General features: G+C 40.4%; 1 protein-coding gene across 1 annotated transcript in view; it reads left to right on the forward strand.

The window, feature by feature from the left end:
- SLC71A1 (solute carrier family 71 member 1) overlaps window positions 1–25,563 on the forward strand; it is a 49,638-nt gene that overhangs the window by 15,723 nt on the left and 8,352 nt on the right. Inside the window, exons 2-9 of the mRNA XM_075558794.1 lie at window positions 1,182–1,277; window positions 6,632–6,694; window positions 7,561–7,688; window positions 9,592–9,706; window positions 11,218–11,436; window positions 12,795–12,908; window positions 13,727–13,798; window positions 25,180–25,292. Coding sequence (XP_075414909.1) covers window positions 1,182–1,277; window positions 6,632–6,694; window positions 7,561–7,688; window positions 9,592–9,706; window positions 11,218–11,436; window positions 12,795–12,908; window positions 13,727–13,798; window positions 25,180–25,292 — 920 coding nt within the window. The remainder of the gene's footprint in view (window positions 1–1,181; window positions 1,278–6,631; window positions 6,695–7,560; window positions 7,689–9,591; window positions 9,707–11,217; window positions 11,437–12,794; window positions 12,909–13,726; window positions 13,799–25,179; window positions 25,293–25,563) is intronic.

Here is a 25,563-nt window from a genome sequence, read left to right on the forward strand (position 1 = left end):
TACAATTTCCTAATCTCTGCAGGTTGGTAAAGGCATCTGTTAAAGTGCTTAATATACTATAAAATTAAATATATCATGATAATTAATCATTTGCATGCAAATCTTAAGTTTTAAAATTGATTGAAGGATCAAACAGCAATAATCTAGAATTTTAGCTAGATCTGATCTTTCTGATATTAGACAAACTTTTGTTAAATCATTTTATTGGGGGTTTGTACAACTCTTATCACAATCCCAGATGAACCCTTGATAATTTATAAATTATTATTATTCTGTCATATCTTACACTGCCCAATGTGTCCCTTCATAGACAAACTCTTGTTAATGAAGACTGAGTTAATGTTGTGTGGGTTGTATTTCCATCCATTTAATAGTATCCTTAAAGATAGAAATTCAACAGGCTAAAGTAATTCTTATGACATCTCTAGTAGCAGTGTAAACTTATTTTCTCCTTCTGCATATCTGACACCAAATCTCTTACATACTACTTACTCTAGGGTTTGTTTTGCTTTTGAGTCATGATGGTAACTGTTAGGGTTCTGAATACATTCTTCACTATGATCCTGGGTTAGTGCAGTAGCCTTCTAACTACTAACTTCCCTCTAATCCATCTGCTACATCTTTGCCAGAATTATCTCAAACTTTCTTGTGATCCTGAGTCTTAATTAACATCCTTTAATGGCTTTAAATGTAGACTCCTTAACATGGAAGGTAGTCCATGTGTGCATCTGCCTTAGTTCCTGACGTTCTCAGTGTCCATCTATGCTTCACTTACATTACACTACATATGAGACCCACCATACCTCACGTTCTCTAGCTGTGACACCTCTGTGCTTGCTGCTGCCTTGACCTCAGCTGTTTTCCTACCTTCCCTCATCTCCCCAAAACTCCCTTATCCCTACCTATAAGCCTGCTTTCTTTACGCCATCTTCTGGCTTCCCTGACATCCCCACCCTCAATCTGGACTTTGTGTGTTTTCATTGTACCATGCTATTTAATTGATTTGTCCCCCTTCCCTTAATCATCAGCTCCTGGAGGGAAAGGATAGTAAGTACTCAGATGTTTGACATAGTATCCAATATACTTTTCTTAATAAATATTTGTTGGCAGTCGCCCCCATCATTTTTAAACCTGGAATGCACTGATTGGTTTGTTAACTTTTTTTTTTATCTGTTTTGTAGCCTCAAGGAATCGGCTCTCCCAGTGTTTATCATGCAGTTATTGTCATCTTTTTGGAGTTTTTTGCTTGGGGATTATTGACAGCACCTACCTTGGTGGTAAGTAATTTTTAACTTCTCTATAAATAATTCTAAAATACCTTTTTGTTTAGTATCATAGGAAGAAATGATTCCTTTTTTCATTTGGTTACTTTCCCCTGTCTTGGCAACCCTTCAGACTATTGTAGTTGTCTTCCTTTCTGGGAAATTGGTGTGAATCTTCTAGTGAACATGAAATGCTTTTTAGAGGCTTAATGACCATCATGGTTGAGTGATAGTTTTGGGAAAGATGATGTGTTAATGAGCCTTTTTCTGTAAAGATTTATAGCCTTGGAAACACTAAAGGTGGTTTGACTGTATCTATAGGGTCAGGGCCATTATGAGTTGGAATAGACTTACTGGCAGTCGGTCTGCATTGTTTGGCTAAAAATTGAGCCAAGGGGGATTTTCTAGATCAGAAGGGTGGTAATTAGGCCACAATCTTGGGGGTTTATCTGTCTCTATTAGACCAATAAGCTTAGTCTCTTAAGATTTTGTGTTTTCCACACTTTTTCCTACTTTATCCAGAACCTTCTAATCTATTGTGCTCCTTTTTAGAACAGTTAGTAGGGGGCATCTTGCTTTTCTGGTCCCAGGATTGTGGAGATGTTTGCATGTTCCATTAGTCCACTAGACTGACTTTTCCCAAAGATCTTCTGGTTTTCGTCACTCTTCCTCCAGATGAGGATAGACTAATGTACCTTTGCTGTCACCTCCTGTGCTTGGAGACCCTAGCTGTTACTCAGCAACATTGTTGTTACTGGGTGCCGTCCAGAGTAGGGTATAGACAAGAACATTGTTTTTGTGAACTGTGAAACTACCAGGTGACCGTGGTGTCTCCAAAGACTATAGTCTTAAAACCCCAGGCTCGGTGACTTAAAGTCTAAGAATTTTTTATTACTTTGCCTTCATTATGTTCCCCACGTTCATGGATATATTTTCAGGAAAGACTACTAGTGTAAGCTTTAAACATTATCTCGGTATAGTAGTTTAGGGATTCATCCACCTCCATGGTTCTAGAAAGGCTGGGCTCTTTGAGAACATGACTATGTTTTTTAAGTCGAGCATCTCAGAAAAATGTTTAAATATTAATGAAACTTAGCTTTATTTTAAAAAATTAATTTCTGTAATATGTTTTTAAATACTGTAGTTTTTATGCAGTCCTTCCCCATATTCTTAAGTTACGACGTGATGAAGAGAATCTCAGGCAGATGTGGCAGAGACTTTGGCAAAAAAAAAGGATTAGACTGTAAAGATACTAATTAGATCGTAATGTGTCTAAGTGCTGAGACTTGTCCTGTTTCAAGTACTTTGGGGTTTGAGCAGCCACTCTTTCAAACATCACGAAAGGAAATTGTCACTCTAAGCATGTATGTAAATCTGCTTATACATGTGCATTGATTAAGGGGCAAAGTGGGTAAATCCCACCTTTTTCTAACTGTATGGTAAAGATCAGCATGAATCCAGTTTCTACGATGTGAGGATGGATCCAGCCTTCACTTCCCATCCTAACACCAGCTGAATAAGCAGCACTTTGCTCTTCAACCTTAGCCATCTGGAGCTGAGTCAGAGTTCAGAAGTTAAACAGGCACTAACTTTTAGGCCAGCTGTCTGCCCAGCTCTTCTCTCATCCTAGGTACCCAGAGCTAGGTCAGAGCCTAGAAATTAAAAGGACAAACTCTTTCAGGCTGCCAAATAGGCAGACACCAGCTTCTGCTGACTCTCACTGCTCCTGTGTGTTTGTTAATTCGCTGGAATTACTTATAGACTCACGCATACGGAGTACGCCACACTTAACAGCTACAGGTTATATTACAGCCATAAAGAATACAAATGAAGAGATGTGTGGGTAAGGTCTGGGACGGGTTCCAGGGCAAAGCTTCTGTGTCCCAAAGAAGGATGTACTGTGCTAGCCTTTTCTGTGCATAGTCACCAAGGGAAGCTTATCTCAGCCTGAAGTCTCAGAGCTTTTAGGGGCTTCACATGGTAATGCTAAATTATATCACGCCTTTGTCTTCGTGTACTTCTTACTGGTCTGGTCAACAGTCCAATCAACATCCAGCTCACTTTCCGAAGCTGGAGCATAAGGCCACATCACTTCTGCAAAGTGGTCCCACACCTCTGAGCACAGCGTCAGCATTACAGATCTCCGTACCTACTGACATTCCAACTCTGGCTAATGTATGAAGGGATCAATAATTGACTGCTAAATAGCCACTCTGAAGTGCACACCTGTTCAAATTCTCTAGGAGTATTAAAACTTAAGTCCTTAAGGGCATACTTAATATGAAAGACTTGCCTCTGGCGAGATGGCAAAGTTTCCAACAAGGAGAGTTATGAGTTACTTTTATAATGCGGATTGTTCTTAAGGGCAGAAGTTTGAATGCTGTAGGTTTTGCATAGGTGGTTGGTGGAGAATGGGTGTTCAATGACTTTGTTGATTGATTAGCACATTAGCTAGATAGAGATTTGATGACAGTAGGTCTGGAGAACTGCAGTGCTACATTTTGGACAGACGGAAGTGCTTCTGGAGAGTTTGTGGTTTGATGATTTGAGTTGCTAGATGTACTTTCCATGTTAGAGAGTAAGCCCTTGCACTCTTTGCTTTTCAGTCAGCATCCCTTTTGTGTAAATGGCTCAGTCTCCCAACAAGAGTGGTCCCAGAACACTTTCATTGGGTGACTTCCTGGTATGATGGAAGGGTTGACTTTCAGTCAAGCAGGAACTCAGTTGCCTCGTCTGTTAAGCATTAATATTATCTAGTCGATAGTGTTGGAGTCAAATAAAGTCTATTTAAACCCCTTGATGCACACGTTATAAAAATGGTAGCTGTTGCTTATTATTTTCCAGTTGCCTTTCAGCCAGTGGCTTTCAGTGGTTCACTTTTGCCCAGTGAGCCAGTTGATGCCGTGTTTCAAGAAGAGACCTTGAAAGATAGGAAAAATTGTGAAATGTCTTCATAGTTAAGTTTTTTTCTCCTTTGTGGAATCTTCTTAGATCTACTCTCTGGCTATTTCAATTTCCTTATTGATGATCTCAATCATTTGTCTTAGTTAAAATATATCTATCTGTAATGAAATTAATTATGCCAGCCATATTCTAAAACTCACTGTCACTGAGTCGATTTCTACTCATAGTGACCCTGTAGGACAAGGTAGACTTGCTCTTGTGGATTTCTGAGGTTGTCGATCTTTTTGGGAGCAGAAAGCCGTACCTTTCTCCTGAGGAGCAACTGGTGGGTTTGAACCACTGACCTTATGGCTAGTAGCCCAGTTTATAATGCATTATACCACCAGAGCATAGCGTTCTGTTTAAAATCATTGATTCATAAACAAACCTGATTTCCTGAATTCAGTATTAATTTTGCCAATTACTGGTTATATAATCTGAGGTAAGATATTTAATCTCGTGGGGTGCAGGGAGGGAGGGGGGAAAAAAAGAGGACCTGATGCAGAGGGCTTAAGTGGAGAGCAAATGCTTTGAGAGTGATTAGGGCAAAGAATGTACCGATGTGCTTTATACAATTGATGTATGCATATGTGTGGATTGTGATAAGAGTTGTATGAGCCCCTAATAAAATGTAAAAAAGGGAAAAAAAGATATTTAATCTCTCTATATCATTTTTCTTAGGGAGTTATTAGGATTAGAGGACTCTCAATATATGTAAAGTACTCAGTTCAGTATCTTATAACATATTAAAATGCAATATACCAGTAAGTGTTTTGTGCATGGTTGGCAGTTCGAAAGCACCAGCATCTCCATGGGAGAAAAACTAGGCTTTCTACTTCCTTAGGTAATTACAGTCTCATAAACCCACAGGGGGTCACTGAGCACTGACTTGAAGGCAGTGAGGTCATTAGTATTTAGTCATATGCATATGTCTCAACTCTGAAAACTGCTAAGTAAAGTTAAATTGTACTTTGAAGGGCTGTAACTGAGTTAATAATTACCTAAAGGCATGGCAGGGGAGGATAGGTGAAATAGGGGGCTAACAACAGTGGGCATGAGAAGGAAATGTTCAGAAATTGATCATGGTGATGACTGCACAACTCAGTATGACTGAATGATTAAGCTGTATGATATGTGAAGAATATGCCAATAAAACTTTTAAAAACCAATATAAAGTATAGGTATCTGCAGCCCCCGGGTCATTCCAGCACCCCCTAGGGGGCAGTATTGTCCACTTTAGGAAACACTGGTATACATATATTAATTCCATTGTTGAAGACTGTTTCTAGTTTAGGGCTATTACGAGTAATGCTGTTATGAACATTTATGTGGTTATAAAAGTGCAACACAAGGAATCTTTTTTTAACAATTTATTGGGGCTCATACAATTCTTATCACAGTTCATACATATACATACATCAATTGTATAAAGCACATCTGTACAGTCTTTGCCCTAATCATTTTTTTCTCTTTTCTTTTTTTACATTTTATTAGGGACTCATACAACTCTTATCACCATCCATACATATACATACATCTATTGTATAAAGCACATCCATACATTCCCTGCCCCAATCATTCTCAAGGCATTTGCTCTCCACTTAAGCCCCTTGCATCAGGTCCTCTTTTTTTTCCCCTCCCTCCCCTTTCCCCCCTCCCTCATGTGCCCTTGGTAATTTATACATCGTTATTTTGTCATATCTTGCCCTATCCGGAGTCTCCCTTCCCCCCTTCTCTGCTGTCCCTCTCCCAGGGAAGAGGTCACATGTGGATCCTTGTAATCAGTTCCCCCTTTCCAACCCACTCACCCTCCACTCTCCCAGCATCATCCCTCACACCCTTGGTCCTGAAGGTATCATCCACCCTGGATTCCCTGTACCTCCAGCCCTCATATGTACCAGTATACAGCCTCTGTCCTATCCAGCCCTGCAAGGTAGAATTCGGATCATGGTAGTTGGGGGGAGGATGATGAATCTGTTCCCTGTCTTGACTGCAGTAGTGGATACACAAACCAACATATATTCATACAATTGCACAGAACCAAAAAAAGTAGGTGCACACATACAAACTAGTACAAGTAAAATAGCAAATTTATACAAATAAAATATTGACATTACTATCCTTATTGCAATATATTATACTATTATGAGATGTTAGTGGGATAATTTGGATAAAGAGTACTTGGGATCTTGTTGTCTTATTTTCTTTTTTTACATTTTATTAGGGGTTCATACAATTCTTATCTCAATCCACAACTGTCTTATTTCTTACAACTGTATGTGAACCTACTATTATCTCAAAGACAGTGCTGAATTAGAAACAACCCCCCCAATGTAAATGTAGATATTTTACTACATAATGAAAATTTTACATGTGTGATGTTATCTTGTATTTGTATTTTTCTTACATTATCTTGTATTTTTTAGGTGTTGCATGAAACCTTCCCTAAACATACATTTCTGATGAATGGATTAATTCAAGGAGTAAAGGTAGAATTCATTAATATATATGTACACATGTAAGCTTTCACACACACACAACTTATGTAAATATAAATCTGCCAATATATTTGGTTAAGTAGTGTTAATTTTTTAAGTTAGATACAGCATACCTGAAATGGATTATGCAATACTTTTTTACACTAACTGGGTCTTTTGTAACTTGTGTAGCCACACCTGCTTCATAATAAACCAAATAACAGATTTATTCTGTTTTATGTATTTACAGTTGTCCAGAGTTCTAAATGCTTTTGTGAACTACCGTATATACTCGAGTCTAAGGCGACCTGAATATCAGCCAAGGCACATAATTTTACTACAAAAACTGCATAAAATGCACAGAAAAACTTAGTGTATACATGAGTATATACAGTAACTTCAAGAATATAGATAAAAAAGAACAAAACAAGGGGGGAAAAAACCTCCACAACACTTACAAAACTGTTTTAGTACATTAAAATCTTGGTTATCATGAGTGGGCTTCAAAAAGTTTGTGAAAGAATTCCATTATTTTTAATTCCACAGTTTTCACAAACTCTTTGAGTAGTCCCCCTTATGCTTTTTTTAATTCTTGATTCAATTTAACCATGAAGTTTTATAAATAGGTAATTAGCTTATGCCTATAAACCCAAATGATTGGCATATCATATTTCTAGATTGCTAATCTAGAGTTGTCATTGAGAATTAATTAGAACATTTATTATTGAATACCTTGCCAGAGACCTGGCAGAGGAGTCTAAGCTATCTGGGGAAACTTTCGATGTTTTTCTAAAGTTTGATGCTGTGGGTATTTAGAAACAAACTTATTTTGATCATGGGCATTCAGCTTAAAATATTTTTAACTTGACTTTTTTTAGGGTTTGTTGTCATTCCTCAGTGCCCCACTTATTGGTGCTCTTTCTGATGTTTGGGGCCGAAAATCGTTCTTGCTGCTAACAGTGTTTTTCACCTGTGCCCCAATCCCATTAATGAAGATCAGCCCATGGTATGTACATATATTTGGTTATAGTAATTTAATATCACGTCTGTCATTTCTTTCTTAATCTATTTATTTTATTGCTTTCTTCTCTATTTTAGTCTTCTAATGCATTCTTTGATACACAGATAAGAGGGCCCCCAAAACCACAGTAGCTATTACCTGTATTTAGGAGTAGGTCTTACTTAAATATACAAGCAATAATTACTTGCTTAAAATTACAGATGCGTACTTCTCCCTCTCCATGTAAAATGTCTCGAGGTGAGGGCACATTGGGAGGGGGGAGCGGGGAGGGAGGGGGAAAAAAAAAGAGGACCTGATGCAAAGGGCTTAAGTGGAGAGCGAATGCTTTGAGAATGATTGGGGCGGGGAATGTATGGATGTGCTTTATACAATTGATGTATGTATATGTATGGATGGTGATAAGAGTTGTATGAGTCCCTAATAAAATGTAAAAAAAGAAAAAAATAGCACACACAAAAAATATCTCGAGGTGAGCAATCCAGGGGTGGTATGGCTCTTTCAGGGAACCAGAACGTTTCTATCTTGCTGCTCAGTTATCAATTTCCTGTCCTAGATGACTTCTCTGACTCCAGTCATTAAGTCACACTTAAGGCAGCAAGACCGGTGAGTGACTAAGTACACGACCTTTAAGGGAAAACCAGGATTCAAACTCACTGCCATCGAGTTAATTCCAACTCAGATTGACTCTCTAGGACAGGGTAGAACTGCCTCTGAATTTCCGAGACTAACTCTTTCTGGGAGTAGAAAGCCCAACCCATCACCACTCTGGTACCAGGGCTTTCAAGGAATTCGTGTCCACTGCCTTTCCACCTTGCTTGTATCTCTTTAGTCAGATATCAGGCACCTGCTGCTCCTAGGTCAAGAAGCTGGGTTCATGATCACCCTGATTAAAATCTGGATTCTTTCACAGAGGAGGATTATCCCAAGGTAATAGAGCCCAATGTAGTCATAAGTCTAGTAAGTCTCTGACTGATGCTCTTTCTACCTTACTGAGTATTTCTGTTGTTTGAGTCTACATGTGTAGTGGGCTGCATTTGTGTATAGAAAGATTGAGGTTTTCTGTGCCATAGGATGTCCCTCAGGTTATGTACAACTCTTAAGGCCAAGACCTTGATAAAAGCTAAGGTAAACAAGCCTTTGCCAAAGGAGTGTAAGAAATGATCGTTGTGTTAGAAAAATAATAGTATGCCATAAAGTTCTGGTTGAGTTCTATTTTGAAAATTTTTATAAATACACATGATTTTTAAAACTAAACGTCAACATTACAATAGGAACCTCTTATTCCCATCCTCATGTTTTGTAATCATGTAGCAAACTATGGTTTGCTTGTAAAAATAACTTTGTGCACTCTTTATTAGCTATCCTCGGTTTATTTGTGAACATTGATATAACAGGTATCATCTCTGTGAAGACTGGTTTGTTTTGTCAATATTTTAAGAGCTAAAGATAACCTGTGGAAAAACATCTAGCTTCTATGTATAGGCACAAGGTAAATATGGAGTAATTTGGCTCTCAGTTTCAGTTTTTGAATTTTTTTTTAATGTAGCACTGGTGGAAAATGTTTAGGTAGTGGGTGAATTTTAGTTTATTGCTATTTTTTGGTACAAACAATAAAAAAGACACTTAGCATTTCCATAGCTGGGTGAAATTAGAGTCCCCTGAATATATTATCTAAGTTTAAGCCTCCCTGTATAATTGCTGAGTTGCTAATGAGTAGCTACTAATGGGTATATGGTTTCATATCTGTGGCATGTGACGTTTAGGATCCATGAATTGTCTTAGTGGATTGAAATTTGCTATCCTTACTTTAACATACTCATTGAAACGAAGGACTGCCAAGGGAATGGTATTGTTCTAATCACTTGCTGCTGCTCCTCTTTCGTTCTAGGTGGTACTTTGCTGTTATCTCTGTTTCTGGGGTTTTTGCAGTGACTTTCTCTGTGGTATTTGCATATGTAGCAGATATAACCCAAGAACATGAAAGAAGTATGGCTTATGGACTGGTATGTGTGCGTTTTGTGTCTTCTGAAAAATAACCTTTTTATTAATTAAATATTCTGTATTTCAAATGATATGAGTCTGTTTTCTAGGATTTATTTTCATATCAAAAACACTTATAATAAAATCATTTCTCCCAGAAATGTTTATTAGTCATGTGTATTAGAGTTGAAGTTGTAGTAGAATATTTTTACTGTTAGAAAGTATTTTGAAAGAAAGTATTTTGATCTGGCTAGACCAGAGGATGATGTACACTGGTACAGATAAGAACTGGAAACACAGGGAATCCAGAACAGATTAAACCCCTCAGGACCAATAATGAGAATAGCGATAACAGGAGGGGAAGGGGAAGGTAGGGTAGATAGGGGGAATCTTTCACAAGGATATAAATATAACCCCCTCCTTGGGTGATGGGCAAAAATAAAGTGGGCGAAGGGAGACATCAGTCAGTGTAAGACATGACAAAATAATAATTATAAATTATCGAGGGTTTGTGAGCGGGGAGGGAGGGGAAAAAATGAGCTGATGCCAAGAGTTCAAGTAGAAAGAAAATGTTTTGAGAATGATGATGGTAACAAATGTACAAATGTGCTTGACACAATGGATAGATGTATGGATTGTGATACGAGTTGTACATATGAGCCCCTGATAAAATGATTTTTTAAAAAAAGGGAAAAAAAGGTATTTTGAACAGAACCCTAAAATAAAGATTATGTATGTAATATATCATGAACTGATATATCTATCTACCTGGTTTATTCCTTTTTACTACTGTATCATATTCTGCATACCACCTTTTGTTCACTGGTGGACATGTGGATTGATGGCCAGCGTTTGATGTCATTAAAGACTTATTTATAAAGACTTATTTTTTAAAGACTTATTTATATAGTCTATGGAAAGTAAATTACTAGTTGTGCATTATTAATAAACAGTTGCAAATAAGTAATCTCTTTTATCATGAAGAGAGCTCTGGTGAATTGGCCTATGAATTGGGCTGCTAACCCCAAGATTGGCAGTTCAAACCCACCAGCTGCTCCTCGGGAGAAAAATGACCCTTTATGTTCCCATAAAGGTTTAAAGCCTTGGATGCTTGCAGGGACAGTTCTGCTCTCTCGTGCAGGGTCAGTAGGAGTTGATGGCATTGAGTTTGGTTTGTTTGTTTTTAATCTAAAAGTCAGAAACAGCATAGAAATAGAATTACAAGAAGAGCCAGTCAGAATGCAGTAGTTCCTAAATGCTTCCTCCCTCCCATTATCATGATCCCAGTTCTACCTTACAGAGCCAAGCTTCCTATGCCGCCAGGGCTCAGACCCATAAATGCTATTAAGTTTTTTTTAAAGGTCAGATCCTGATTCTTTTCCTGAGAAAGGTAGAGAAGAAAAGTGGCACAGGTAGTAGAAGGAAAGGGAACATGCAACCGGGTTTGAGACCAGCCAAGAGGACGGAAGGAGTTGGGGTGCTGAAGTAAAAAGAATCAGCATAGCGCTTCCTATCTAACCTTAATTTCTTGCAGGTTTCAGCAACGTTTGCTGCAAGTTTAGTAACCAGCCCTGCGATCGGAGCTTACCTGGGCCGGGTGTACGGAGACAGCTTAGTGGTGGTCCTAGCTACAGCAATAGCTCTGCTAGATATCTGCTTCATCCTCGTGGCTGTGCCAGAGTCGCTGCCTGAGAAGATGCGCCCTGCTTCCTGGGGAGCACCCATCTCCTGGGAGCAGGCTGACCCTTTTGCAGTAAGTTTATAATGGGGTTTTTTTTGCTCTTTGGCAAAAGAATTGAATGATTCTGCCATACATTATTCAACACATTGTCAGCATTAGTATTTTGTTAAGGATGTTTCTTTGAAGCAAACATTTTGAGGGATTTTGTTATATTTAACTTTACAGAGCACTTTAAGAGAGTGAGATAAAGGCAACTAGATCTGTGTGTACACTAGCAAAAGGAGTTGTTTTATAGTCTTAAGTTCTATTTAGTTTGCTGTTGTTGAAAATACGCACAGCAAGACGCACACCAGTTCCCCATTTAGTGACACTGGTGACATTCTTTCCGTGCTGCAGCCCCTCCCCTCCTTGTTAAGTGTTCCTCCTTCAGTGACACGAGCGTCACTGCCCTTAAGTCTTTCTAGTTACCACTGTGGGTTTGATCCCCAAAACAGTAAGTCTTAAAGGAGCATAATACTCGGGTAGATCGTTTTGTCTTGTTTTTAAGGTAGGTCATTTCTGCTTCCTATGCTAAACTATTTGGTTTTAAGATGACCTCAAGGGTTATTTGGGGTTTAAGGTTTAAAGGTTTTCTTAAAACAATGGTTGGCAGGGGTGGTCTCCACCCTCCATGGCTGTGTGGCATTTTCTGCCTTTGGGCCAGGATTCTCCTATGGGAATAAACTGTTCAGTAATGATACGTAGACACGATCCATTTCTTGTGGTCTAATGGTAAAGGAGGCAGACGTTCTTGGAGGGAATTGAGCCACACGTTTCATTTTCTCTCCCTATCCTTGGTGCTCCTTCCTCTGAAACCACTTGTTATAATCGAAGGCCACTAGCAAGGTTTTAGACCCCAGGTGCTACACAGCAAAGCAACTTGAAGGTGGAACAGAGGAACTAAACTCAGCATTACGCCAGTTAACTGGGCTATTTCATGAAATTGTGACCTGAAACCACCTTTAAGACACAACTTTTGCCAATCCAGCTTTGTAGGTGTTTAACTTATCTAAGGTAATTTATAATAATTGGCTGTGTAGCTCTATCCTTAAACAATGCGAATTTTCCACCACAGTTAAGCCTTCTTTTCTTTGCTGCTCCTGGTAATTACTAATAAACTTGACCAGTGAGCCAAACTGTTGTTCAGTTTCACACTTATCTTCTCTTGTATCTGCATATGCCTTGTCTTTTTCTATAAGCGAGGCAGTAGAATACTGTGTGATTTTTATTTTGCTCAACGTTTCTTCAGATCAATTCGTATTATAGCATGTATCAATTTTTCATTTCGCTGCCTAGCTGTATGCATGTATCACCTATTGTTTATCTATTCTATTGATAGAATATTTGAAATGTTTTTGATGTAAAATCTTATGTCAATTATTCTTTTCTAGTCTTTAAAAAAAGTGGGCCAAGACTCCATAGTGCTGCTAATCTGCATCACGGTATTTCTCTCCTACCTACCAGAGGCAGGCCAATATTCCAGCTTTTTTTTATACCTCAGACAGGTAAATCCAATTTTGCTAAGTTTTTCATTGTTTAGTGAATAATGATAATATTTCATCGTGAAGAGTGGTACAATCAACGGGTCTCTAAAAATAGATATCATTTTGTAAACAACTGAAAATAAACTCCCATTTTATGTGACTGATTTCCTTGTTTTTTTTTTGAGGGGAGTATTATATATGAAATCATGCGCATTTCTCATAGAGATATTTTACATATGAAAACTTTTGGCATAGATGAAAAGAGTGAATTATTAAATAGTTGGATTTTATTTGTGGCTTTTTATTTTATAAGTGATGTGGTCTTACTACGTTCACTGTCTCTAATAGTTTCTTTGTGACTTAGAGCATATAATAATATAATAGTAGAGCAGCTAGCCAAATACAGGTTCGTTTCTCTGTCATGTGATTTCACTAGGCAGATAGTGAGCTTTTAACATAACTATAAAAATGCTTCACAACTATGCATGAGGTTTCACGGCTTCCTCTTCAGAAGTGGGGAGCCACTGCCAGCATGACAGCAACACACAAACAGCACAGTACCACACTGACAGACAAGTGGTGGGTAAAAGTGCACGCGGTGCTATCTTATCTGTAGAATGGACGTTGACTCTTGGTGGCATTCTGTGTGCTGTTTCTTGTTATATTTTAGTTCTCAGTGTAAGCCAGATTCCTGTTCTGGAAGTATTCTTTGGTTATAGAAGTATTGCACTTTTTTTTCTGACAGTTCTACTAATATTCATGCATGTATAATTATATTTTTATGGCATTGGTTTTGCTTTTTAATTTACTAACATAACTTTTTCCTGGAAATGTTCTAGATAATGAAATTTTCGCCAGAAAGTGTTGCGGCATTTATAGCAGTTCTTGGCATTCTTTCCATCATTGCACAGGTGAGTTTCCTTTTCGCCACAGAGAGTGATGTCATAGTTGGTAACCTCGGCTGGTTATTCAGATCGCATCTCAAAAACTGATAGTACCTTGGTGATGGCACCAAAATTAGGACTCTCAGGTTTTGTAGGTTTAGAAACTGAATTTTATTAACCAATCCATAATTGGTCAGATTGTGGGATGAGCAGTTTAGTTATTTCAATATATGTGTGAATCAACATTAATTTGTTATCACAGGGTATGTTGTTGTTGAACACTGCTGCTGACTCCTAGCAATCCCACGTGGTCGAGTGGAATTGCCCCCTATGGTTCCCTGGTTAAAACAGTCTTCATGGGAGCAGATCGCTAGGGCTTTTTTTTTTCCTGCAGAGCTGACAGTGGGTTTGTGCCACTGACTCTTTGGTTAGCCATTGTGCCACCAGGGTTCCCTCTACTGGGGTATATGTTGACCTAAAGCTTTTGGTCCTTGTTCTGTTGATTCACACAGCCAACAAATATTTATTGAATCCAATGTTAGGCCAGAATGCTCCTTAGAAGCAAGGATGGCAAGACATTGTCTCATATACGCTGGCCATGTTCTCAGGAGACCCAGCCCTTGGAGAAGGCCGGTCAAGTAGAGGGACAGAGAAAAACAGAGACTCTCAACAAAGTGGATTGACACAGTAGCTACAACAAGGGGCTCAATTATTGGAACAATTGTGAGGATGGCGCAAGACCAGTTTGATTCTGTTATATACAAGGTCACTATGAGTCAGAATGAAGTCGACTGCGCTTAACAGCAGTGTGTTAGGCACTGGGGACATAGCAGTGAACTCAGCTGTTTTAGAGTGTACATTCTGCAAAAAATTAATGTGTTTATATAAACACATGAGATACAGTGATGGCTATAAACAAAAGATTGAGGAGGTTATAGAGAACACTTCGGATAGGAGCAGAGTTCTATTTAGGGGGTTTTGTTTTTAATCTGGATGTGCTGGGAAGACATTGCTGATGCTTGATGACATTTGAGCAGACACCCCGAAGAAACCTTGTGAAGAGAATTCCAAGCAGAAGGAACAGAAATAAAAGTCTTAAAAGAAACTCCGCACAGCGTAATCATGGGAGACGTGTTAAGTAGGCGTAAGCTGTGTCAGACAGAAAGCAATTGGTGGGTGTCTGTCTTGGAAGCCAGTTGGTAAACACTGCTTGATGGTTAAGATACTAAAATGCAATCAGTCCAGGAATTTGGTTTTTATACATATTTCATACTGGCCTTCAGACTACCTGTGTTCCACAAGAAAATCATACTCTTCTCCAGTAACCACACAGGGCCTCAGGGTCTTTCATCTAGCTTATTAGCTCTTACTTTTTTTTTTGTTTTATTATAGTTTTAGAAATATAGAGCGTATCCAAAATAGAAGACTTATTGCTGTCCAGTCAGTTCGCTTTACAGACACACTGTCGGACAAGGCAAAGCTGTCCCGATGGATTTTCGCCACTGTAATTCTTTTTTTTTAATTGTTTTATTAGGGGCTCATACAGCTCTTATCACAATCCATACATAGATCCATTGTGTAAAGCACATTTGTGCATTCATTGCCCTCATCATTCTCAAAACATTTGCTCTCCACCTAAGCCCCTGGCATCAGCTCCTCACTTTGCCCCTCCCCGCACCCCCTCCCTCATGAACCCCTGAAAATTTATAAATTGTTATTTTGTCATATCTTCCCCTGTTCGATGTCTCCCTTCACTCAGTTTTCTGTTGTACATTCACCAGGGAGGCGGTTATATGTAGATCCTTATAATCGGTTTCCCCTTTACAACCCACTCTCCCTCCACCCTCCCAGTATCGCCCCTCACACCCCTGGTCCTGAAGGGATCATCCGTCCTGGATTCCCTGTGTTTCCAGTTCCTATCTGTACCAGTGTACATCCTTTGGTCTAGCCAGATTTGTAAAGTAGAATTGGGATCATGATACTGGGGAAGGAAGAAGCATTTAGGAACTAGAGGAAAGATGTATATTTCATCATTGCTACATCACACCCTGACTGGCTCATCTCCTTCCCGAGACCCTTCTGTAAGGGAATGTCCAGATCCTACAGATGGGCTTTAAGTCTCCACTGTGCACATCCCCCCTCATTCACAATGATATGATTTTTTGTTCTGATGATACCTGATCCCTTCGGCACCTCATGATCACACAGGCTGGTGTGCTTCTTCCATGTGGACTTTGTTGCTTCTGAGCTGGATGGTCTCTTGTTTACCTTCAAGCTTTTAAAACCTCAGATGCTTTATCTTTTGATAGCCGGGTACTATCAGCTTTCTTTGCCACATTTGCTTATGCACCCATTTGTCTTAAGTGGTCGTATCATGGAGGTGAGTGCACAGTGATATGATTTTTTTGTTCTTTGATGCCTGATAACTTATCCCTTCAGTACCTCATCATCGCACAGGCTGGTGTGCGTCTTCCATGTGGGCTTTGTTGCTTCTGAGCTAGATGGTCGCTTGTTCACCTTCAAGCCTTTAAGACCCCATACACTTTATTTTTTGATAGCCGGGCACCATCAGCTTTCTTCACCACATTTGCTTATTCACCCGTTTTGTCTTCAGCTGTTGTGTCGGGAAAGTGAGCATCATAGAATGCCAATTTAATAGAAGAAAGTATTCTTGCATTGAGGGAGTACTTGAGTTGAGGCCCAATGTCTTTCTGCTACCTTAATGCTAAGCCTATACATACATGCACATAGATCTATTTAGACCTCCATAAATACCCTTTGCCTCCTAGCTCTTTCCTGTATTTCCTTTGACTTTATTCTTGTCCCACTATCATGCTCTGTCTTCACTTGGGTTTCAGTAATTCCTCTTGGTTACATTCCTCTTGATCACGCCCTACCAGGTCTCCTACACCCTCCTCACCACTGATTTGGATCACTTGTTCCCTTGTCCCTGGGTTCTTAATACCACTACCTTTCCCCCCATCTCCTCCTCTCTCTTTTCCTCCCGTCTGTCAGTCCCGTTGTTTTCTCCTCCAGCCTATCTTATTTAGCCAGACCTGTGGAGATAATAACATGCACAAAAACAAGACAGAGCAAAATCAAGCAATAGTATACAACAAAACAACAACAACAAACCAATGACAAAAAACACAACAAGAAAGAAAAGCTTGTAGTTAGTTAAGGACTCTCTGTTGGCCTTTAGGAGTGTTGTGCAGTCTGTTGGAGCACTGATCCCTGGCCCCAAAGTCCACCTTCAGCACATTCCCTGGGGACCTCGCCGCTCCGTTCCCTTGTTATTCTGTTGCACCCGCTTAGTAATTTGCCTCAGTGTGGCGAGATCAGATCGGCCGCAGTTCCCACACTAACACTATAATTCTTTACGGGTGTAGAAAGCCTCATCTTTATCCTGCAGAGAGGCTGAGGTTTGGAACTGCTGATTTGCAGTTAGCAGTCCATTGTATACACCATATGGAGCATAAGGTCTGTTTAATTGGATTCTGATATTTTATCCTCTCTAGGTGTAGGATTCCTTCTGCATATCTTATCATTTATGAATTTGTATTGGCTTTGGTAGTAAACTTTATCTTTAAATTCTATAATACAACTTCCTCATGCCTTTATATACTCAGATGGCATTGGTTACTGGTACTATTTCTAACTTCAGTTTTGTTCTGAAAATTCTTAATCTAGAAAACTATTGTATTAAAATATTCATTCCTGTTCGTCACACGTTTGACTTTTAAGATGTATAGGAAGGAAGATAAGTTGTTGCCTATAGATCAAAATAGCTTTTCTGAAACGCACTGGCGCCCACACTTGAAGCATCACATAAAGGAAAACATGGACAGTAAGGCTCGCTTGTCATGTGTCACTCAATGGTAAAACGACCTGCGTTCCTGGAGTACATCCAACCTGATTGTGATGTGTTGCCTTTTGCATAGACGAATGAGACTTGGTTTGCTAATCATTTGTTTAAAGACTTTTTTCATCAGAGTTCTAGATGAAGAGAACAGGCTCATGTGTACTCTAGCGATTAAAATGTGTTAGTGTCTTAAGCTCTATGTCATACTTCCTTCAGCTCTAAGCCTAGTTCCCAGAGCTCCTACAGTCAGTTAACCTGGGCATTGTCTCAGTTTCTGTAACATTCTTCTCTGTGTTCTTTGCCCCTCTCTGCTTAATTTTTTAAAATATCTTGAAAGTGACTAGCTAAGACATGCTGTGCACTGTTAGATCCGCATTCACATGAAGGGAATCCTATTCCCAAATGGCATTATACCCAGAGGCATAATGGTTGATATTTTTAACATGTTTTTCATCGGCACATTGTAATGCTTAGCAGGCAGCAACACTGGACTGCTGGAGTGATGAGCTGAAGGTGCTGTCGAAGGGCTTTACCCGCCTGTGCTCAGCAAGTGGTACCTGGTGTAAGCAATACAGAGATAAAAAATAGTCTCGAAGTGCTTAGCATCTGGCAGGGCAGACCGTAAAGAAAAGAGGAGAGGCATGTTTGGATTTGTAACATTGGAAAGAGCACTGCAGCAGGCTGAAGTTTGAGGCTGGAAAAGAATAAGCAACAATCCAGACAGCATTTAATGTTATAGTACCATATGTGCAGACACACTGTCTACACGGATTGGGGGACTGACATCAGCCTTTACGCTTCTGCTGCCCACACAGAGGTAGATTTTGAGAAGGCAATTGTGTCTAACAAAACAAAATTAATTTGCCTTCCAAAGCAAGTCTGTGTAGTTTGCATATAGTGTTTACATTTTTATACCACTCTGTGACCAACTAAAATATTAAGCTCCAAAAGTAGAAAAATTATTTAGAAATCTCATTTGTACAGAAGTAATCGAGAATGGCTTGTCCTCTGATGACCTCTCCAACCAGCGAAAGACCAGTGTCTTTCGTGTCTCTTCTCCAACTGCTCGGAACTGCTGAGAGCTGCTGTGTATGCCGTTTCTTTCTTTTTACTGTTTCTGTTTTCTTTTCTGCCTCCTTATCTTCTGCCCTAAGCATCTCTTCTATAGGTCTCTTAATTAGGCAAATTCCTATAATTGTACAGATACAATGTATTGCAGATTTGATCTATTTCTGATTATTTTTATCCTAGTAAATTGTGAACTCTTAGATGTCAGGATTGTATCCTACTCACATTTGTCGCTTTATAACCCAATACCATGCCTGTGACTAGCAGGTGTTAAACGTCACTGTTTTTTCATAGGGTGTGTCTGAAACCTTAGAGCAGGCATCCTCTAGCTACGGCCCACAGGCCACATGTGGCCCGCCAAAGACATTTATCCAGCCTGCTGGGTGTTTTTGCTCCGTTTGTTTTTTACTTCAAAATAAGGTATGTGCAGTGGCATAGGAATTTGTTCATAGTTTTTTTTTAAAACTATAGTCCAGCCCTCCAACGCGTCTGAGGGACAGTGAGCTGGCCCCTTTTCAAAAAGTGTGAGGACCCCTGCCTTAAAGTAATGAAATGAAAATTCTGAGAGTACTATTTTAAGACCACAGGTGTGTGTCATGTCTTCCCCCTAAATGTTGAGATCCGGTGACACTGGATGAACTTAGATTCCGGCAGAAGTCACGGAATTGTTGACCCTTTGGAGCATTGACTCTCTAGTCTGCCACATGTCCCGTTATCTTCGACTACAATCCAATCACTGGCCTGGAGTTAGTTCCACATCATAGCAACCCTGAAGGACAGAGCAGAACCACCCATTGAATGTTGAATGCTATAAATCTTTGGGGAAGCAAAGCACCGCACCTTTCAGTTAGCAACCAAGCGCTTTAACCACTGTGCCACCAGGGCCCCTCCTGTTTCCTCAAAGCCTCTGATTTCATTCAGTCCCATATAAATTCATAACACTTTCTCCAAATCAGTGTTCACGCAACTGAATAGATGTAGTGAGTTCTCGTCCTCTCTGCTAGTGACATGTGAATGTATATGTACCTTCAGACTACTCTTTGAGCTGTTTCTTGTCTCAGCTCCAGACGTGCGGTGTCAGTGCTACCTTCTAGGTTCCCACCCTGTCCCCCTAGCATTTTCATAACATTCCGTGGTGCCACCACGATCGTGGTTATTTGGACCAGAAAACTTGATTTTGTTCTGACTCTTGATCTCTGTCATTCACATTGTGTCTCCAGCCTGGTTTCTGTTACTCCGCTGGGTGCGTTGGAGTCAATCTCATCAACCGTTCGGCTACTGGTTGGAGATTAACTGTTTGCAACCCCCAGCCACCTTCCTGCAGTTTATTCCCCACCCTGCACGCTAAGTTTTATAAAGCAGCCATCTCTTCTTTTGCCTTTCCCACGTAGCACCTTGCTTCTCATTACAGCCTTATTTATTTTTCTTTGTTTCTTATCTAGTGAGCAGGGCTCAGTGTGTGGCTTTTGCACCTGTTGTCATCTCTGTGTCGTAGTCTGCCCAGGTCTTCACATAACTCTCTGCTGTTCGCCTCAAATGTCACCCTAGAATGACCTTCCAGGCTCAGCCCCAGTAGCCTCTTCTGTTTTCTTTTCGATAGGAAAAAAACCTCACCAATCCAGTAACAGTCCAGTTATTCCTACTCATTGTGACCCCATGTTAGGGGAGAAGAGGGTTCCTGTGGGTTTTCAATTTCCATCGGGCCTTTCTTAAGTCCCTTCCGGATGGACTTGAACGTCAAACTTTGGGTTTGCAGTCAAGTGTTCAACTAGATGAGACACCCAAGGATTCCTCATAGCAATTAAAAACTGAAATTGCCTCACTTGGTAAATAAAGCACATTTTCCTTGCCCTAGCATGGAACCTGCTAGTGTAGTGATAATACGTTGGGCTACGATTCATATGGTTGGCAGTTCAAAAGCACCAGTAGCTCTGAGGGAGAAAGACTGGGCTTTCTACTCCTGAAAACAGTTACAGTCTCGGAAAGTATGAGTCAGCTCTGACTCGATGTCAGTGAGTTTTGAGTTTGAGTGTCGTTTAGGAAGCGCTGGTGGTCTAGTGGGTCATTCCTTAGGGGGCTAGCAACCCAGTCAGCAGTTTGACCCCACCCGCCCTCCGTGGGAGAACGCAAAGGCTATCTCATAGGAACAGTCACAGCCTTGGAAGCCCTAGGGAGCACGTCCACTCTGTCGTATTGGATCACTGTGTGTCAGATGGCGCGATGGCAGCTGTTTTATTGGGGGTTTTTAGGGTGGGGGTGAGTACATAGTTCATGTGCTGACTTGCATTTTGACTTGGTCACTAGTGTGTCCTTAGACCTGGAGTAGTAGGAATTGGACTCAGCAGGTAATAGGAACTTGGCAAATATATGTGACAAAGTGAACAAAGACAAAGCAAAGGCAATTAATTCTGTCTGCTCGCAGCTTTATCCTTTATCAGGGTCTCAGTTCTATCATGTAAATTAAGGATGTTTTTGTTTGTTTAAAGCACATTACATTCTAAGAAAGTCAGTGATCCCATTATAGTTACTACTAGGAATTGTGAATATTGTGATCTATTTAGCTTCCTGCCTGCTCCCTTAAAAATATACTGAAAATTTCACTGATTAGTGAAAGACACTTTGATTGGTGCTGGGGGTATGGAAATAAATAGAGGAAGTCAGCCTCCAAGGAGAAAATCTTTGTCACTGGTTACAGTGCCTGTGGTTGCAGTCGGTGCCCTGAAGGTGTTAGGTCTTAGGTAGAATGTGTGGGGAGAAATGTGAGATGGTTCCCTCAGTATCTCTCATCAGGACTTTAGGAAACAGGAGGAGGCTTGTCAGTCTTTCTGAATTCTGTTTCTGATGGCAGTGACTCAGCCTAGGGCCGTAAGAAACAGATGAAGGTCTAGGAGCCAGCTGCATTTCTGTGAGCATGTTTTATAATATATACCCTTGAGCGCTAGACAGGGGCTTCCTTAGGCCAGCATTCTTGGAGCAGTGCCAGGCCAGTTCAACCTGTTCTCAAGGAGCCGGCCTCTGTGGTTAGGTGTTTCTTCCTGGGGAATCTGTTTCTTTGTACTCCTAGCTTGCGTTTAGCAATGATGAGGGGACACTTGCAGTTTTACCCTGCGTTCTAGAGACATAAAAGAGGAATCACAGTTTTTAGGTGAAAGTGCTATGTGGGAATATTTTTAAAGTAATTCACTAAAACAATTCAACTTTTCATTATTGTTCTCTGTTTCTCCTGGCCAATTTGTCGCCGATAAGCTGTGGGTACACTCTAAAAGCTGACTAACTGCGAACTCTCGCTTGCTAGCCACATGCTGGGGAGTTGGCCTTACAGTCCCTCCAGTTCAGTGACCGTCTCAGAGAGGAAAGCCATTTGTTTTCGCCACTGGCATGTTTGGGATTAAATCAAATTAAACTCTTCAATGAGTATACAATTATGGAATTTTAAACTGCACCATACTCGATAGTTGGGAGTTTAGATATCAATCTTCCTTAAAATAGTGATTTTCTGGGTATGAAAATTAACTTCCCCTCTGTGGCCTAAGTGGTTGGTGCATAAATTTGAATAATGGGTGTACAAACTGCTCTTCCTTGTAGATAAATGAATATTGTTCTATCACGGACAACATTGTACTCCAGGACAGATTTTTTTTAGGGGCTCATACAATCCATATATCCATATATCCATCCATTGTGTAAAGCACAGTTGTACATTCATTGCCTTCATCATTCTCAGAACATTTGCTCTCCACCCTAAGGCCTGGCATCAGCTCCTCACTTTTCCTCCTACCCCCCTCGCCCTCCTCATGAACCCTTGAAAATTTATAAATTATTATTTTGTCATATCTTGCCCCGCCTGATGTCCCTTCACCCACTTTTCTGTTGTCCATTCCCCAGGGAGGAGGTTATGTGTAGATCCTTGTAATCGGTTCCCCCTTTCCAACCCACCCTCCCTCCACCCTCCCAGTATCGCCCCTCACACCCCTGATCCTGAAGGGATCATCCACCCTGGATTCCCTGTGTTTCCATTTCCTATCTGTACCAGTATACATCCTCTGGTCTAGCCATATTTGTAGAGTAGAATTGGGATCAAGATAGTGTGTGTGGGGGCGGGGGGGGGGAGGTCAGGAAGCATTTAGGAACTAGAGGAAAGATGTATATTTCATCATTGCTACATCACACCCTGACTGGCTCTTCTCCTTCCCGAGACCCTTCTGTAAGGGAATTGTCCAGTGGACTACAAATGGGCTTTAAGTCTCCACTGCGCACATCCCCCTCATTCACAATGGTATGATTTTTTGTTCTGATGATGCCTGATACCTGATCCCATTCTACACAAGCCGGTGTGCTTCTTCCATGTGGGCCTTGTTGCTTCTGAGCTAGATGGCCGCTTGTTTACCTTCAAGCCATTAAGACCCCAGATGCTATATCTTGATAGCTGGGCACCATCAACTTTCTTCACCACATTTGCTTATTCACCCGTTTTGCCTTCAGCTGTTGTGTCGGGAAGGTGAGCATCATAGAATGCCAATTTAATAGAAGAAAGTATTCTTGCATTGAGGGAGTACTTGAGTTGAGGCCCAGTGTCTTTCTGCTACCTTAATGCTAAACCTATACATACATGCACATAGATCTATTTCCCCATCCTCATCTATAAATATATTTGCATATGTACGTGCCTTTATTTAGACCTCCATAAATACCCTTTGCCTCCTAGCTCTTTCCTGTATTTCCTTTGACTTTCCTCTTGTCCCACTATCATGCTCTGTCTTCACTTGGGTTTCAGTTATACCTCTTCATTACATTACCCTTGATCATTCCCTACCAGGCTTGCCACACTCACCTCACCACCAATTTGGATCACTTGTTGTTCCCTTGTCCCTGGGCTTGTTAACACCAATTCCTTACCCCCCACCTCCCTCTCGCCCATGTCCCCATTGTTTTCTCCAATTGTTCATCCAGCCTATCTTATTTAGACAGACCTGCGGAGATAATAACATGCACAAAAACAAGACAGAGCAAAACCAAGCAACAGCATGCAGCAAAATAACAACAACAAACCACTGACAAGGAAAAAATAAAACACAACAAGAAAGAGATGCTTGTAAAACAAAGGGAAAAAAGCTTGTAGTTAGTTCAAGGATCGTTTGTTGGCCTTTAGGAGTGTTTCCCAGTCCAGTCTGTTGGGAGCTGCAGATTCAGTGCTGTCCTCTGAAATAAATTCTTCTGGAGGGAGGGGCAGTTGTCCACACAGTTGCTGTTGGGGCCGGCCGCCCAGACCTCTCCACGGGCTCCCTACTCCACACCGGCATGTTGCATTCACATCTTGGAGCACCAGATTGAAGTCTGGTTCCTCTTTTCCTGTGGAGATGTAAACATTACGCTCCCCTCGGGTGAGTTAGTGTCCAGGACAGATCTTGGAGTGTTCTTTCTGGTGATAATCATGACACCATCTTCAGTTTGTTGTTCCCTTCAGGGGAGGCCAAAAACTTATCGGTTTTTGGCCCATTTCAGCATCTTCATGTTTAGAAACTGCAAGTGTTGAAATCCTTTTTAGACACCTTCTAAATCAGAGAGCCATGCTTCATGCAGCCCATGTTTTGATTATGAAAATGTTTGCAGATGTGTTTTTTTCGCCTCCTTATTTTAAGTCAAAAGAGGTACTAGAAGAAATCTCAAACTCACTGTCCATCAAGTCAATTTCTAACTCATAGTGGTCCTATAGGACTGGATAGAACTGCCCTTGTGGCTTTCTTTCTAAGATCACACGTCTATACGGGAGTAGACAGCCTTGTCTCTCTCCCGCAGAGCGGCGAGCAGTTTAATGCATAACCACTCCACTACCAGGCCTCCTTCAAGAGATACTAGCATTCTTGTTGTGTACGACAAAAGGAGCGCTCCAAGCCCACAGACACAGAGTTAAAGGCCAAATTCTGATTGCTAGCATTTCCCCCAGTGTCTGTGGTTAATCAGCATATCTTATTCCATATCATGCTTGTTCAACTGACTGTTCATACTTTCACCAGAAGTGTAATTGTGGTGAAAGATGCCTGGATTAATTGCATTATTTCCATTTTTATTTCATTTTGGGGAAAGATCTTTTGGATTAACTGTAGATTTATAAAAACTATGTTAAAGGTATTGCATAGAACTCTAAATTGCTAGTTAGAATTTTTGACCCTACTGGTTTCACATTTTAGTGGCCCTCTGTAGACCGTGCATGGCGTAGAAAGGTCTGCGTTTCAGATGGGGAAGTCTGTCCAATCTGCATCCGTGCCAGCAGAGGGACCTCTGCTTGTTTCAACCTGAGTAATGGCCTCACCTGTATGTAGGTCAGCTGTGGCTGAAAAGCCTAATTGTACAAAAATCTTCATAATTCTTTTATAGAATTTTTTAATTGCCAAATATTTTATCTTCCTTTTATGTTTTTGAGGTTCGTTCTAATAAACTATTTTGCTTTTTCTCTGCATGCTCCACCTACCGCCCACAGACTATAGTCTTGAGTTTACTTATGAGGTCGATTGGAAATAAAAACACCATTTTATTGGGTCTGGGATTTCAAATATTACAGCTGGCATGGTATGGCTTTGGTTCAGAACCTTGGTAAGTATCAATATTTTAACTCTTAATTTCAGTTGTATTGTTTGCCTTTTGGGGTCTTGCTTCTCAACCAAGACTTTAATATATCAATTACAAATAATTGGGGTATTTTTCCTCTCAGAATGTGAATTTCACAAATCTCGCACTTGCATATTTCTGTATTCTAAAAATAGCTTGAGGACAGAAAGGTGACATTTTATAGTTACGTGAGAGACTGAATTTATGAATGAGGGTTTTGAGCCTTTGGATCCTTAACAAATATGAATCCAGTTTG

Source organism: Tenrec ecaudatus, chromosome 1 (assembly GCF_050624435.1).
Source record: "Tenrec ecaudatus isolate mTenEca1 chromosome 1, mTenEca1.hap1, whole genome shotgun sequence".
Classification (NCBI taxonomy): Eukaryota; Metazoa; Chordata; class Mammalia; order Afrosoricida; family Tenrecidae; genus Tenrec; species Tenrec ecaudatus.